The sequence below is a fragment of the Dysidea avara genome, chromosome 10, assembly GCF_963678975.1.
Source record: "Dysidea avara chromosome 10, odDysAvar1.4, whole genome shotgun sequence".
NCBI lineage: Eukaryota > Metazoa > Porifera > Demospongiae > Dictyoceratida > Dysideidae > Dysidea > Dysidea avara.
Genome location: NC_089281.1, coordinates 7,711,466 through 7,727,412, shown reverse-complemented (window position 1 = coordinate 7,727,412; position 15,947 = coordinate 7,711,466). Strand labels below are relative to the sequence as shown.

General features: G+C 36.5%; 1 protein-coding gene across 2 annotated transcripts; it reads left to right on the top strand.

Annotated features, from left to right (window-relative positions):
• The first annotated feature begins 262 nt into the window (after positions 1-262).
• On the top strand, positions 263-12,450 carry LOC136268912 (leishmanolysin-like peptidase). Of its 2 annotated transcripts, none has more exons than XM_066064378.1 (16): positions 263-444; positions 2,717-3,152; positions 5,388-5,485; positions 5,648-5,739; positions 5,784-5,871; positions 5,916-6,001; positions 6,065-6,133; positions 6,187-6,299; positions 6,351-6,448; positions 6,498-6,579; positions 10,592-10,717; positions 10,766-10,912; positions 10,960-11,118; positions 11,167-11,343; positions 11,397-11,422; positions 12,219-12,449. In XM_066064378.1, exons 1-16 carry the CDS (start codon positions 337-339, stop codon positions 12,312-12,314), a joined length of 2,001 nt encoding a protein of 666 aa, XP_065920450.1. In that variant the 5' UTR covers positions 263-336; the 3' UTR covers positions 12,315-12,449. The 2 variants fall into 2 exon arrangements, with proteins under 2 accessions (XP_065920450.1, XP_065920451.1); XM_066064379.1 differs by having other exon boundaries at positions 279-444; positions 2,755-3,152; positions 12,219-12,450.
• The last annotated feature ends 3,497 nt before the right edge of the window (positions 12,451-15,947 follow it).

The following is a 15,947-nucleotide window of genomic DNA, read 5'->3' as shown; positions in this document are numbered from 1 at the left end:
AGCAAACAAACTGATATAACACTTCACTCCTTATGCTGATTAACTTGTTCTTAGTATCAAACATGTAGCCAAATACTGTAGCTACACTCATAGACAATTTCAGGCAATTATATGCCATGATCAAAAAGTTATGATGCATCAAAGTTCAAAAAATGGGTCAAATTTTGTGTGTGAGAAAGGTACCTTTTCGCAAATCCGGTCACATATACGTGATGCATGTGTGCACGTGATACATGTGCACGTGACCATTAATCATGTATGACCACGCCACACGTCCTACCTCGAGACACACCTATGCGTTTATAAGGTCAAATTTGGCTCTTGTGACAAGTGAGAATGAATTTGGCGTTAGTACTGTGCACGATTCTCGGCACCACTAGCCTTCTGGTTGGTATCGGAAGAGGAGAAGGTCTGACTCACAACTGCATCCATGATAGAATTTCCGTGAGTAGTAGTGTAGCTATTTAAACATTCACAACAACCGAAAGCCATAAGATTCACAATATCCAGCGTTGTTGTTTAATGCACCTGCTATTCAGTTTCATTATTGAGCCATTTGGGCGTGCCAAATCCCCACCATATATACTATAATACTAGGCATTCCAGCCCGATTTTTAATTTTGGAAAAATGGGCTTTTTTATATGCTCAATAGATAGAGCATTGATTGCCGATCTCAGAAATATATAGTTTGTTGGGTTGGAATTAGCTACTTCGGAATGCACAGTGTTTAAAAACTGAAAAAAGGTACATTTTTTCTCCAGGGCTCCCCAATCGGCATACATTTTAAAGGGAAAATGGCACACTATCAGGAAGCCATCTAGCAATCTGGACTATCTTGAAACTGCAGTTGCTTCTAGCTGCAAGTTTGTACATGTAATGAGAGTAACTTCAGATTGTATCAGATCTCAGCGATCTTTGTATGCTTTGTGGTGAGCAAATATGTTTCACCTACTGCACACTTCTCAATACAATGGTGTATACCCATAGGCAAGTGGCTATCTCAAGTAAGTAAAAACACCAAGCTAACAACTTATAAAGGTAAACAACTAAAGTGGAGGTGCCACAATGATGCAACAATACCTAAGGTGGAGTTGTGGTTTCAATTATGGCATTGTTATGTCGACTTTGAAGTGGTTTATACTTTTGAGCTGATGACACAGCCATCAGAAAATTGCTCTGGAGCTGAAAATTGCTAAACCGAGCAAAGTAACTACGCACTTTAAAGTAAGCACCAGTGACTACCTTCCACCTGACAGTACGTTTTTTAAAGTTTTAAAGTATTCTACATACATTACAAGGCTTGAAAAGATTACAACACAAAACTTACTTATATGTAACGCACGTGATAAAACTAAGATTTTCATGATGATCAGCGTGTGGAAAAACCCCACAGCGATTTTCATCCTCATTGGAGCTTGGACGACGGAGCAATCCCAAGTTAAACACGAGTTGTTATTTTGTGCCAGGGTTCTATTGGGGAATATACGGAGAATTTTTTATTTAAAAATCTCGGATACTGGAATGCCTAATAATATATAGCCCCATATATATATACTAATTGTTATTGTTATTGTGATTAACGCTTTGGCAGTGACCAGCACTGAAGGTCTGAATTGATAGCTTCATATAAGAATTGAAAAGTTCACACAATAGCTACAATAATAGCAACACTAGCTATTGTTAATTGTTATTTTTAGTAGGTATATAGAAAATTGTGTACATTACTTCAGTTATATCGCTAGTAGCTACTGAATCCCAGCAGTATAATGGTATACTCCCAACTGAGCCACCCATCATTGTAGGTCGGACACAATGGACAGAAATTCCATGGGTATGTGCAAAGATAACAACCCTCTGCAATTTCATGTTACAAAAATTTCCCTATATATACTATTTGCTCAGAATTGCGTCCACATGCCCAAAATTGAATGACCTGCATGGGTCTGGATATATATGCTATATATGTGACCAAATTCAGGTTTCCACGTACATCCAATTTGTTTATATAGTTCAACCACAATCACTCATCTTGATTAGCTGCACAATCCTTCCATAGAAAGACTGATCAAATTTTGAAGCAATTGACATACTCCTTTGATTCATTGAGTTATGGTCTTAATACTGGATTTGCCTGGTTTTGTCAAATTTAGTCACATAATATACATGCATCAATCAGCCTTGAAAAAAATTGTAAAGTTTCATTATTGTCATGCAAGGAACTGTATAGCAATGGAGCTATGTATATAGTAGCTATATTATTATAACTTAATGGGTGCAACTATTACACCCACTTCCTGTATAGGGTTACAGAGTCTGGCCTGCTAATTCCACTTTGGAGAGGGTAATTTTAAGACAGACGGTTTCCTCTCATTCCACAGCCGTGTACAAATGCAACTCACCCAAACAGACAACACAATATTGATACAGATTTAGCTTTCAACTTATGAAGTTTTGTTAAAAATATACGCACAACTACTGAAAACATCTGTGGTTGAGCTGATTCAGACATGCAGCTATAAACATGTTCAGATATAAAGTTTTGCAAGCCGGTCACAAGTTCATAAGGCAATGCACTAAGTTATACATAGCCAGGAGCTTATAGGCGCTGAAGGCACCTTGTGGTGTTTATGAGCTCCTGACATAACTAATGCTCATTGTTATGCTAAAATTTAATACATGTGTTTATTGCTATACCGCATGGTATATTTTGTTCAGAAACTGCATCCACGTTATCCTATTCATCATTTGGATAGTGCTGCTGGTGACAACCTTCGAAGCAAAAGACAAGCTGATGATTACCGACCATACAGGATGGCTATTTATTTTGTAATGGAGAACATCACTAATTCATCAACTAACCTGCCAATACTGATGAACCCATCAGGAGCATTTCAACAAGCCATCACTTATTTTGAAAGTGTTTTATCAGTTGTCAGAGCTCCAAACAATCTTGTGGTTACACCAAGGTGTACCAGTACAAGGAACAATATCTGTAAAACTTATGATATACCAATGTGTGGACCATATGCTGCTATACCAGCTGAACACTTGGGAAATATAACAGTGTGTGATCCTACATGTCGTCAAGTGGGTGGGGCTGGTGATGGAGTGGATGCTGATTTTATTTATTACATCAGTGTAGTTAATGATGGTAAGTTTATTATGTGCATGCATAGATGACAGTAGATGGTACTGTACTATGTAATTAGGGATCACAAAGTTTCAAGTTTTAAGTGCCTACGGCTGGTCCCAGAAAAGAAACATCAATCAGAAACTAGCCTCACATCATAACAAGTATAACTCAACAATGGCTAACACCACTTGATTCTCTCATGTACAGTTATGTATATAGATGTCGCTTGCAAGTACAGTGGATCCTCGCTTATCCAAACCTCAGTTATCCAAACACCTTGATTATCCGAACGCCAAATTTGACTGTTCTATTAGAGTATTTTGTCATCAGTGTGCATTCTATCAGAGTAATTGACTGTTCTATTAGAGTAGTTGAATGAAGCTCTGTATATAAATCAGTGGGCTTCAGTTATCCAAACAATTTCACTTGTCTGAACACAAGCTGTTCGGATAACTGAGGATCCACTGTACACATGCATACTTCATATATTATTCTCCATGTTTAAGGGCACATATAGCTGAACCAGTTACATATTGCGTGTCTGTAAATAATATTGAGGCATGCATTAATTGTATAACCTAATATGGTCATATCCCAGAAATGGGATCTCTAGGGGCATTTTGATTTTAGCACTAGTGCAGTTTACAATGGAGTGCATGAAAAAGCTTGTAGCAAACTTCCATGCATTGCATCGTATAAGTTATAATGTTTTGTGGCCTATGGCAATAATAGAATAGGTACTGCTAACTTATACTATTTGCCACTTGGGTGATCTGACTGCCCAGTATATACAATCATTAAATTTTGTCCAGGTAATTTTAAAGTTTTGTTGGTAGGCTGCAGAATAGTATGGCATGTATGGGCAGAATTTGTAGCATGGTTGATTGTGTACATGGGTTTGAGTCACAACCTGTAAGACTTTTTGATTACCGAATGTTTTTTATGTCAGCTATTTGATAGTCTCTTTTCATTCTGTGCTGCCAAAAACAATTACATAGATGATCTTGGTATATTATATGGTACTGCTTAATTGTAATGTCGTCTTGTGAGAGTGTGAACGATTAAACAACTCACTAAATAAAGGGTGTGGCACCCATTTCACTCATGAGTATTCATTCCATTTTGTTTGGGATGAATACTCGTGAGTGAAATGGGTGCCACACCCTTTACTTAGCTATATTTAAAGACTATATCTAAAGGTAAGGAGTTCCACAGTCTAATTGCTAAGGGAAAAAATGAATATCGGTAAGAATCACAAATACATTGTAGGTGTTGTAGATGGTATTGGTGCCCACGGGTGTTACAAGTAACTTTTGGAGTATTGGTATAATATTAGTTCATCAGAAGACTTAAGACAAATGTTGGATGCAAATTGTGGTGCCAGTACAGCTTCACTACCAAGGTACTATAGATTATTATTAGGGTTGGTTTCTGGTTAATAATTTTGCTTAGAATCACTTACCCTTTACGTGCAGACCTAGGGAGGTGGGGGGGGGGGGTTGCTTGGGTTCTGGAAATCCCCTCTGAAATTTAACTTGTAGGTTTGTAGCAGGGCACCAACCTATGAAAGTTTGGCAGCACACAGGTACAGAAGGAAACAAGAGCAATACAGTGCAGCCGGTACAGCTAACAAGAAATTTGCATTAATCCCTGAAGTGAATAAAGATACAGAACAAGAGCATACATGTAACCACAAGGAAAATGATAAAGATAGAGATACCAGTAAACCACTCTAATAGAGCAGTCATAGAGATCAATAACAAAATACACTTTATGGGACTAAGAGCCATGTCCATGAAAAATTTGTACATGCACTTGGATCTTGATTTATACTTGTAGTACTAACACTATACCAGTAAATTAAATGTTATGCCTAATGACCATATATATCTAGTCAAAGCAGCAACAATGAACTTAAAGAGAACGAAGAATTTGTATTGAAAGTACAAATTGTATCATCATCCATTGAATCATGAATATTTGAACAATTTTAAATGTTCAAAGTTGGAGGCCTATGCCACCAGACTCCCACACTCATGATCACCCCTATCAAATTTGGAAATCCCTTATGCTGCATGGTTTTGCCTTTTTTGCAAGTAACTTATTTTGTTAAAATTAATGACGTTGTATTATCATTGCAATGATCACACTCATAAAATGCATTATAAACTTATTAACATTGCAATTTTTAAGAATACATGATAATTGACAACCATACATGTGTTTTGTTTTTGTTGTCTTATCAATTTCCAGCTGCCTGCAATGCAGGGACCTTGGCATATGCTGCTGGGTGCACCTTTGATGTTGTAAACAACAGACCACTGACAGGATATACAAATATATGCCCACAGGTTTGCCATCATAAATGTACATGTGCAATGGATAATGATTCATTATGATTGATAGTGATAGTTTGGTAAATCTTCTTTAATAACAACTCAAGCAACTTGTTTTCACCATTTACGCACACATCCGTCACAGGTTATATGAAAATGTTGTTTTATGTTTTGCAGAGTTTACAATCAGATAACATGCAAAACATTTTTTTGTTGATACTTCACGAAACACTACATGCTCTTGGATTTAGCAGTAAAGATTTTGGATAGTAAACAAGTTGTATTTGGGGTTGTATTCTGCCATTGTGTGCAGTTTTATAGATGAAAATGGCAACAGATATGATGGATCTACTACCCTGACAATTAATGGTGCCGATGTATTGGCCATTAATTCATCAAAGGTACATAGCAAAGCAGAATATAGCAATCAATAAAATTTTTTCAGGTGCTTAGTTATGCTCGTGACTACTTCTCCTGTCCCAACTTACAAGGAGTGTTACTGGAAAATGAAGGAGGAAGTGGGTCTGTGAAGTATGTACTTACTGTAACAACATATGTGGTGATGACTTAACATGGCCTATTATGTTATGATAGTTCTCATTGGGAGGTACGAGTGATTAGTTTTGAGGTTATGACTGCATCAAGCGCAGAGTCAGAAGCTAGGTAACATTTTATGTACCCACATCTGGTAGTCGTATTATGTAGCTAAACAATAGTTATCGAAGTATCAGCAACTTCACACTGCTCCTATTGGAAGATTCTGGATGGTACAAGGTTGATTATGCAGTTGCTGAATCACTCCACTATTATGAGTATCTGTGGGGAAAAGGTGCATGTGATGCATATATGTCACATTAATATATTATGTTATATGTTGTAGGACAAGGTTGTGATCTTACTACTGCTGATTGTGATGATTATCCCTACTCATGTTCACCTCCCAGTGTTGACGGGTGTAGTTATGACTATCAAGCTTCAGTATGTTTTATGTGTAGCAATTTTGTTAAGTAATTATTGACAATTGCAGGCTATCTGCTTTAACAGAACTTTTTATGATGGCTGCTTCATATTTGTTCCATACTCTAATGGATACTGCAACCCACCTGGAGGTACACATGTAAATTTGTTTTCTTACAGTTTATAGTTACAAATAACTTATAATCAAGTTCACGTCGACATTGAAACAGTTTGTGGTTGAGCAAAAGGTCATTTCACAAAGTAGTACAGTACAGTGTTAGTACCTGACCTCCTATATCAGGACTTTCCCCATTATGTATATACAGTAGGACCTCCATTATCTGAACACCTGTGTGCCAGTTAAATCATAAAAGTGTTTAGATAAGTGAATTTGTTCAGATAAATGAAGCCCATTCATTTATATACAGAGTTCTATTCTAGAACATACACTTACTCTAATAGAACGTTCACCTAATGGCTAAATACTCTAATAGAGCGGTTACTTATACTGTTGGAATAATCGAGGGTTTGGATAATTGAGATTCGGTCCTACTGTAATACATGTTACAATTTCCACGTTGTGGCTACTATAAACCAAAATTCTTTGCAAGACTATAATTACAAGTATATGGAAAATTAGGGATCATAATAGAAATAAAAAGTAGGGAAACAAGGAAGGTTGCCTACACCTGCAGATATACTAGTGGACATTGTTAATCCCTACTTCAACCTATACCCATGGCTGAATTAGGGATTAAATGTCCACTAGTATAGCTACCTGCAGGTGTAGGCGACCTTCCTTGTTTCCCAACTTTTTATTTCTGTGATCCCTAATCGAACTTAAAATTCCTAATTTTTCCTTACACTTGTTTATTTTACCACATCAAAAGAAAGGATGACATCAGAGTTAAAAGTTTTCATCTGAATGTGCTCCAGTTATAATTAATTACTGACTCAAAAGTGAAGTAGCCATTACACTTCGCTATTAGCTGTGTTCACCCTGTTATACAGTGCTATAAATGAAGAACAACAGGAAAAGCACCTCTGGCAGTCACCACATAAAATACGGATGATTTGAGAACCCAAACTACTTGAGATTGAACGGCGGTGGCCATTATGCTTCACTTTCACCTATTTCAACAGTGTTACAAATGAAGAACACTATGTGAAGTGTCTTATCAATCCAGTCACTACAGAAAATACAGGTGAGCAATGCAGCCACAGGGGAGCCGCATTGTGCTATCGTGAATTGATACCTTGCATTGTCAGCAAAAAGAACTGGAACACAAAGGAGGACAAAAGCAAGTCCATGATGGGTGTGTTGTATGTACTGCGGTTGGCAAAAAGGCACGTCTCGGGACGAAGCAACATTGAACAGTGAAGAAATCAAGCCTGTAGCTATATCAATTGTTGAGTTATGCTTGGTTGAAGGCATCAATTAGTTATTCAGCCGAATAAAATTCTGTTAAACAGAAACTTTTTAAATTACATAAGAACTTTTTAAGAGGGTTTGGGGTTGGTCTGAAGACATTTTTTTTGCTTGGCTGTGCCTAACCAATACTACCAAGTCATCATGAAGGGAAATTGAGGCTGGTTTTAGGGTGATGTTTTTGGCTGAAAAGCCCAGCTCTTAATGATCCCTAATATAATAAATTTGCTCATCACAGCATTACTGCTATTAAAAGTCCTGGTGTACGTGTTGATGTTGAATTTCAAGGTACCTATAGTGCTGCTCAACCTTATAAACAAGTGGTCATGATGTAATAATAAAGATGAAGTTTTCTTATTATCTCTGTTACAATGGTATACAAGAGTATTTAGTGGAAGAATGTGTGAGCTGTATGTTACCATTATGCAGGTACAGCTATTGTATCATACAAATTAACATGTTTTTGTTTCTACATTACATCAAACTTACTGACATCTGACAACAGAGAAATGAACTTGTATGTGACATATTAACAGTCAGCTGACGCCATTTGTATTGGTGATATAGCGTACATAAATGCACACTTTCTGGTTTACTCCAGAAGAAGTTTAAACATTAAGAAGAGTATGAGACAGGATAAATTGCATACCCTAATAGAGCACACAAAGTATGCAAACAACCAGATGATGTTACATCCAACTGGCCTATTCTACCTATTGAGTGACTTATGCATGTCAAAAAGTTCTGAATACATTGCCATTGAAAAGATTACGTCTCCAAAATCACATTAAACACATAAAATGGTATAAAAACACAGTTATTTTTGTGTACTTTCAAAACGCCAGCAACATTACGTGGTGGTACCCACCAAAAATGGCCTGCTTATTACTCACATACCTCTAAGGAATACTCCATCTTGTTCTCATGGCTCTAGCTGGAGTGCATATAACCGTCTTTTCGCGAGTTCTGCCACTCATTCATTGTTTCGCCAATGTACGAGTAATGCATTGTGGGATTCACTAGTTGTCAAGACCATGGGAATTCACCCTAAACTAATCAGTTTAATTAGAATAAACGGTCTGGAATGGTTTGGAATACCATGTATATGAATTATTCTTTGATATTTCAAAGCAACTTGACAAAGATCTAGAGTGGCTGGTTTAGTAAGCACTTTTTAGTGTTAAGATGAAATATACGGCAATTCACTTCAAAAAATATCCACATGAGTGACTTTGTGTGTAAAGGTTGAGTTCTTGATTGTATAAGTCCAGTATAAGTCTTTATCAACACAAACTGTGTTTACCAGTCCTCAGTTTAGTGGGTTTTGAGCTTATTTCTGTGTCATTTGAAATGTGGAATTCCATTTATGTCAGTAATTTACCATATTCTCATTAGATTTGCAATCCCATGACTATTTTTGATATGGTTCCTTTTTTTCCTTTCTCTTTTGTCCCTCTATATTCTGTAAACAACATAAACTGTTTACCAGGATCAAAACCAAACCAGCTGAGCAGTATTGAAAATTGCTGACGTGAGAAAGATGTGATAGGGTAGTCACTGCAGAGATATAAGAATTCTCAAATTTATTGACATGAATATCACTACAGCCAATAATTTTTTGATGATATCAGATCACAACAGTAATATCTCTTTAAGGCTGCATCCTTTTCCATGACTCCATATTTTTTGCTTTAGTTTTACCAGCTGGCCTGTAGCTACTTTTAGGACTTGTTTGTATACTTCACAACTTTTTTTTTTACTTTCTCATTTTTGAACTATCTTTTATAAGGTGGAAATTAATGGGTGGATAGCTGACAGCACATGTTTTTTATTATATCAGTTTTGAATGACTGTTCTATTAGAGTATCTTGATTGCAACTTATGGTTGGTTTTCACTTCTTTAATTTAGTCAAATTTTAATCGATTCAAAGGTTTGTATTTTACTGAGATATACCTTACATTTCAGCTATATAGTTTGGTGTGGGCACCTGAAGAGTGTCTATGGGTATCATTATATGGCCAGCTATTTTGGCAGAAAATGCATATAACTAGACTACTGCTTTGCATATTGTCACAAGTGTCCATTACATGTGGCCTAGGTGAACTCAACAACCATCTAGAAAAACATTGCAGATTTATGAAAGTTATTATCTGCTACAATGAATTACCAATGCACCTGCATGGTCTCATCATTTGACTCCTCAAACTACTACCAATGAGACAATGATCCAATTTCTCTAACAACAAATTCAGATTTATTGCTACCAATCAAGACCAAAATCATCTTAAGGTGTTCGAGCACAGTAACCAGAATTATAATCACAGAAAGTGCATGATTTAGGAAACTAGCTGTCGCACTAAATGTAAAGAAAGAGATTTGATATTTTTTTTGTATGAGGCAAAGAAAGACAGTATATAGTCTTATTTGAAAATGTCGTGTTGACAATCCTAAAAGCCTGGGAGTTAGCAATTATACTAATACTATAATGTAATATCAATTGCTTAAATATTGTTTTCTGTATAATATGTAAGAGTCAGTCAGTTCTTGTGTTGCTTTTGATTATTGAATAAAGTTGAGTTCAATTGACTTTGCTGTCTGTCTAAATATTATCAATCAAGATTGCACTGATTTCAGTCAGTACTACATGCATACTGTCTGTAGTATATAACATTATGTATTGCTATTATGCATAATGATTCATTTTTACTGTCTTGTTATGCTTGTAATTTTCTAGCTCCACTTACAGGGAGCTGCTTCCCACAGGTGACTAGTTCCAATATCCGTAGTGGCCAGTGCTATGGTAGGCAATGTTACAGACACTCCAGCAGTCAGAGACTTTTCTACACTGTCACACGATTTGGTTAGTGCAGTATTCTATCGAATTATATAAGCTTTCTTTTAAATATAGGTGACACGAGATTGTGTTCTTCTGATGGTGCAGTATTGACTTTCCCTTTTGGTCAAGTTAATGTCACTTGTCCTCCAGCTGATCTTGTGTGTTCCCGCAATACAGCAATTACCCAGTTTGATGCTACTGGTGATGTACCACCATCTTGTAAGGTTACAAATAAAAGAACAACTTACAGTACAATACACTTGTAGGGTGTGACAGTTCTTGTGCTACTTGTTCAAGACCTGTCAGTCCAGCGCATTGCATAACTTGTAGTGATTCTATGATCCTACGTGGTGCAGCCCCCAGTCTGTGTACTAGTGATAACTGTGATAGTGGTACCTATCTGGACTCAATGGGGAACTGCTCTGGTAAGTGTATTTGTGTGTGCGATACTATAGTTCATTGTTTCTTCACAGCTTGTGCTAGTGGATGTAGAACTTGTACTGGTCCCAGTATTACAGAATGTCTGGCATGTGAGAATGAGACTCTCTATAGGGTCACTACAAATCAACCTGCAAGTATGACCAGTGCTTGTGTTGCTGTGAGTAGATGTAATGATCCCACCATCAGTATATTTGGAGATCGTACTTGTGGTAGGCTATATACTTATTTGGTAACTAAAGTGGTTACTTGATTATCTGTGTAGGTAGCATAATGATGTCTAATCCAGGGGTAAGCATCTTGTTTTGTATCGGTAGCATAAATGAATTGCTTATTGGTCATTGAAGTGAAAACAAGCATGCAGCCAGTTTGACAATGTGAATGTTGCTACAAACACACTAATAACCATTACCATTATCTACCAAGTTATATTACCCAAAGCTCATTGATCCCCTTTTAAACATGTGTTGTATAAGTTTCTACGTAGTAGGAAAATTTATGACTTTTTGTCAAATTTGTGTAGTTAGCTATTAAATTAATACTGCTTGCAAATACCACAAAACAAAAAACTTTAGTAAATTTAAATAGAGTAAAGTTTTTTGCAATTTTTTTACTTTGCCAGATTAGACTGCCCTTGCCAATAAAGCTTTAGTAAGAGAATATTGGCAAATTTATTTAGCTAATATACAGATTTGAAACATGTAGAGTCTATAGCATTTCTTATTGACTAACAACCCTATGATGAAATTTCATTGGGTGATACCAATGAACTTTTATTTTTGGACAAATCAATGAAAATTATTTAAGCTACCAACGAAAGTCCTTGAAAAGTGTAGATTTTCATTGGTATAGTTTTACATTGATCTGTCCTATGAAAATACCATGGACAAAGTGTCTGGTGTTAAATGTTTCTGCTAAAAGCTTTTTCACTGCAATAATTATGCAAAATGTCAGAATGCTAGTTGTTGTTCAGGCTGCATCATCATATGTATACATGTTAATTCCAACATCATTATATACTTTGCTTACTTTACTTAGGCTGTGCACAATAAACTACCAGTTTTATACACATTGTTGTTTGTTGTAGGGAGGTGGAGGAGGAGGAAGAGGAGGAGCTAGCTCCACCCACTATCATTCACTGCAACTATTGGTCATCTTCCTGATGATTTATATACTATTTTAAACAAACTGCTTACTGAAAAGCACTGAAGCATGGTCATGTAACTATGTGCTCATGCAGTTGCTTTATATGTCATAGTAACAATATCAAATATAGCTATGTATTTAGAATATAGAGAACAAGATGGGCTTGTACACTGTTAATCTGGCACACAAATAGGGTAGCCATGTAGCACACTATTTCAAAACCTCAGAGAGCTTACATTTTAAAATTGGGCTGATTATGTATGAATTGTATGTACAATATGCCATAGTTGCATTGAGTGCTTAAGAAATTTTAGCTTTACTGTTGTAAATTCGACCAACCACCTCTTAATTACTTTGGTTTCTCCCATCCAAAAAAGTCAATTAGCCATTTGGATGATAAGTCAATTAGCAGAGAAGGTCCTTGTCATTGTGGCTCTTTTTAATTGACACATGCCTATAGATTGCATAATGAAGTCACCATAGTATCTCGAGATATTTTCTACACTCAGATTCTAGTTTTAAGGGTACAACTTTAGCTTCTCATAAATCTCAATAACAAGGTTCGGATACAATATTTTTTGAATGGTGCAGCAAAGCCACAGCTCCTATATAGCTATAAAGGTTATATAGTTAGAGACCAACCACAAGGATCTTTGTGGATTTATAAAACCCCAAGGCAAAGCTGAGGTTTTTAGAACATGAAGATTCAAGTGGATGGTCTCTATTTGAAGAAAATGGCAGTGCATGTGTATTTAGATAATTAGATTCTGAGTATCACATCATGATATCATCATATCTTGCACAAAATACAATTGCTTTCCTTATCATTGTTGGTCTCTTTTATATAAGGCTTTACCGCACAAGGCCATGCTGAAAACCTGGTCCTATATATACAGCCTGTTTAAAGTGGGTGACCTCATTATCTCCCCAAAATCAAAGGTACTATTTTCCAAATAGCTATATACCATCTATGCAGTTTACTAAAGCTAAAACCTTACACTATTGTGCATGTTCATGCTAAAAAGTTTATACAGTAACAGTATAACTAACACATGACACCTATATTTATGTTGCTAGTGCAACGGCTACTACTTCTTGTAGCTATATAATACATCTGGCTATACTATAGCTGTTTCTTTCAACTGGCTATTGCTACTATTTTACTTGTATAGCTTGTTGTCGCTGCTAACAATTTGCTGCTTTTGTCACTATTTCTTGCAGTTTCCTGCCACTATTTGTGTATGACTTACTACCACTCCTTGCAGCAGTTAGTAGCTGGCTGTTACTGCTTGCTGCTGTTTGCAATGGCGGATCCAGGATGGGGCATTTGGGGCAAATGCCCCCCCCCCCCCTTGTGGAGTAGCCAGCAATACTTCTGATTAAAAATTAAATTACTGAACTTTGTGTCAAGCCATAAAACTCATGAAAATATACACATTTTACTAGCATTTATTACAAATTCGCCTGAAACTAAAGTCAAACTAGCTGTGAAACAGCCACGCAGCACCTTCGTGCGGACTAAGCGCCTCTAAAAATAATTATTGTGTTGCTGTTAAAACAGCTTTAAGACTTCACAACCATCTGCAAGGGCCAAAATAGCAAAAATAAACAGTGAGATACTACTAAGAGGTGATTATTTGCTGCTTCAAAAATGCAGCCACTAACAAGAAAATCTGGCTCTCCCCAACCACCTACAACTTAGCCTGTTTGTGCCCCTCCCCTTGCCAGCTCCTGGATCCGCCCCTGGTTTGCGCTGAATCCTTGCAGCTAGCTGCTTGCTGCTGTTGGCTACTGCTGCTGTTGCAGTTGCTTGAAGCTTCTTGTTGATGCTTCATGCAGCATATGCCTGTACAGTGCAATTAGTGTACTGTTACCCATTGCAAGTAGTGTTTACCTATACTGGATTGAGATTACAATGTAAATACAAGATGGCATAACTATTTTCTACCTAGTTGAATGTGTGTCAAACTTGACGTAATTGTAAATGACCTTGTATAGTGTCCATATATTTAATTATTATTATGCTAATCTTGTATCATTACTGTATGTACATATATCAATTGTAGCCAAATAAACAGGATGGAATTTGTGACAAAATATTGGTGTGGGTAAAACTTTCTTTTAGGGAGAAAAAAAAAAACATTATATGGAATAGTAACTCTAAATAATTATACAGTCTGGTATATTGACTAAGTCATCTGCTACAGTTTCTTTACCCTCTAGTAGTGACAAAAGTGGAAATTTTTTAGCCATACCTATTTGTTTAAAGTGTATATGAATGCTCTGGGTATCTCATAGGAGTTCAATCACTTTTAAATAATGTGAAGGAGCTCCATTTCCATCCTCTTTGCTTATAGACCTACGGCTGCTTGTAGAATATCTGTGAGTCTGCAGTCATATCAACACTCATTAGAGATATCATGATTATGATTTTTTTTTTTTGCTGACAAAACTCTTCATCCATGATGCATAGGATTAATTTTTGATGGTCATAGCAACATTTGTAGTATAGCTGACAGTCTGATTGTATGTGTATGGCTATAGGACCCTACAGCAACAGCATCCCATTAATTGCATGGATCATCATTGTTTTAGAACTTAATCAATTTTAAATTTTATGCCATCACCCACTAGAAACAATTACAAAAGCATAATTATTTAATTGGAGTTGCACTTTATTTTAACTACTGCATTGTTCAAAAAGCAAGCTTTTTATTTTTTTGCCAAAAGATCATGCATAATCAACAGTTTCTATATAATTATTTTATATTAAGCTACCACTGTTGCAGGGGCAAATCTAGGATTTATAAAAGGGGGGGGGGGGGGGGCTAACTCAAGGTACTATAATCTCTTGGGTAGAGGTGTCACTTCCCAGTATGCGAAGCATGCTGGAACTAGGGGGGTCTGGGGGCATGCCCCCCAGGAAAAGTTTGAAAAATAGATGCTAAAATACTGCAATTTGGAGACATTTCCACATAAAATTCATAATATTTTCTGCCTGTAGATATTTATATACTGCCTTTAAATTATAGGTATGGCTCTCTGAAGCATTTTGCTAATGGAAAAGTTTGGGTAGGCAACCAAGCACTCCTCTCACAATTGCACAATACTGAATAGGTGCATGTTAGAATAATAATGTTGAAAGTGGAAAATTTTGAAACTTGAACAATACAAGATTGAATCTAAGAGCATTTTCAATGGAAATTGTGTATCTGAATTAAGTATTGCCATACATATTAACTACACAAGTAGATGAATGAAGCCCTTTAAACAGACCAATACACTTCATTGTATGTATAGGTGCAGGCAGATTTGGAAAATTCCATAACAGAACTAACTACATGTTTCCAGTGAATGTTCTATTAGAGTAGTTAGCTGACTGCTCTATTACAGTATCTCGATTTTGTACATCTCCAATGCTGATCCAGGTCCTTGTTGCATAAACTTTAGCATAAATCCACTGATAATACCTTGCAAAGATGTTTATAAGGTGGTTTTATGAGTATTTGCATTATTAGTGATCATATAATTATGCTAAGACAAAATTTCATTATAAAACTCAGTATATTGATCAAGTAAAGCCTAAATATTAGGGGGGGGGGGGGGGGGGGGGGGGGGCTTCAGCCCCCAAAGCCCCCCCCCCCCCCCCCTGGATCCGCCCCTGTGTTGG

Coding starts and splice junctions, on each gene's coding strand:
- LOC136268912 (XM_066064378.1), top strand. CDS start 337: ATGAATTTGGCGTTAGTACTGTGCACGATTCTCGGCACCACTAGCCTT. Junction 445..2,716: donor GCATCCATGATAGAATTTCC/GTGAGTAGTAGT, acceptor TATTTTGTTCAG/AAACTGCATCCACGTTATCC. Junction 10,718..10,765: donor CTACACTGTCACACGATTTG/GTTAGTGCAGTA, acceptor TTTTAAATATAG/GTGACACGAGATTGTGTTCT.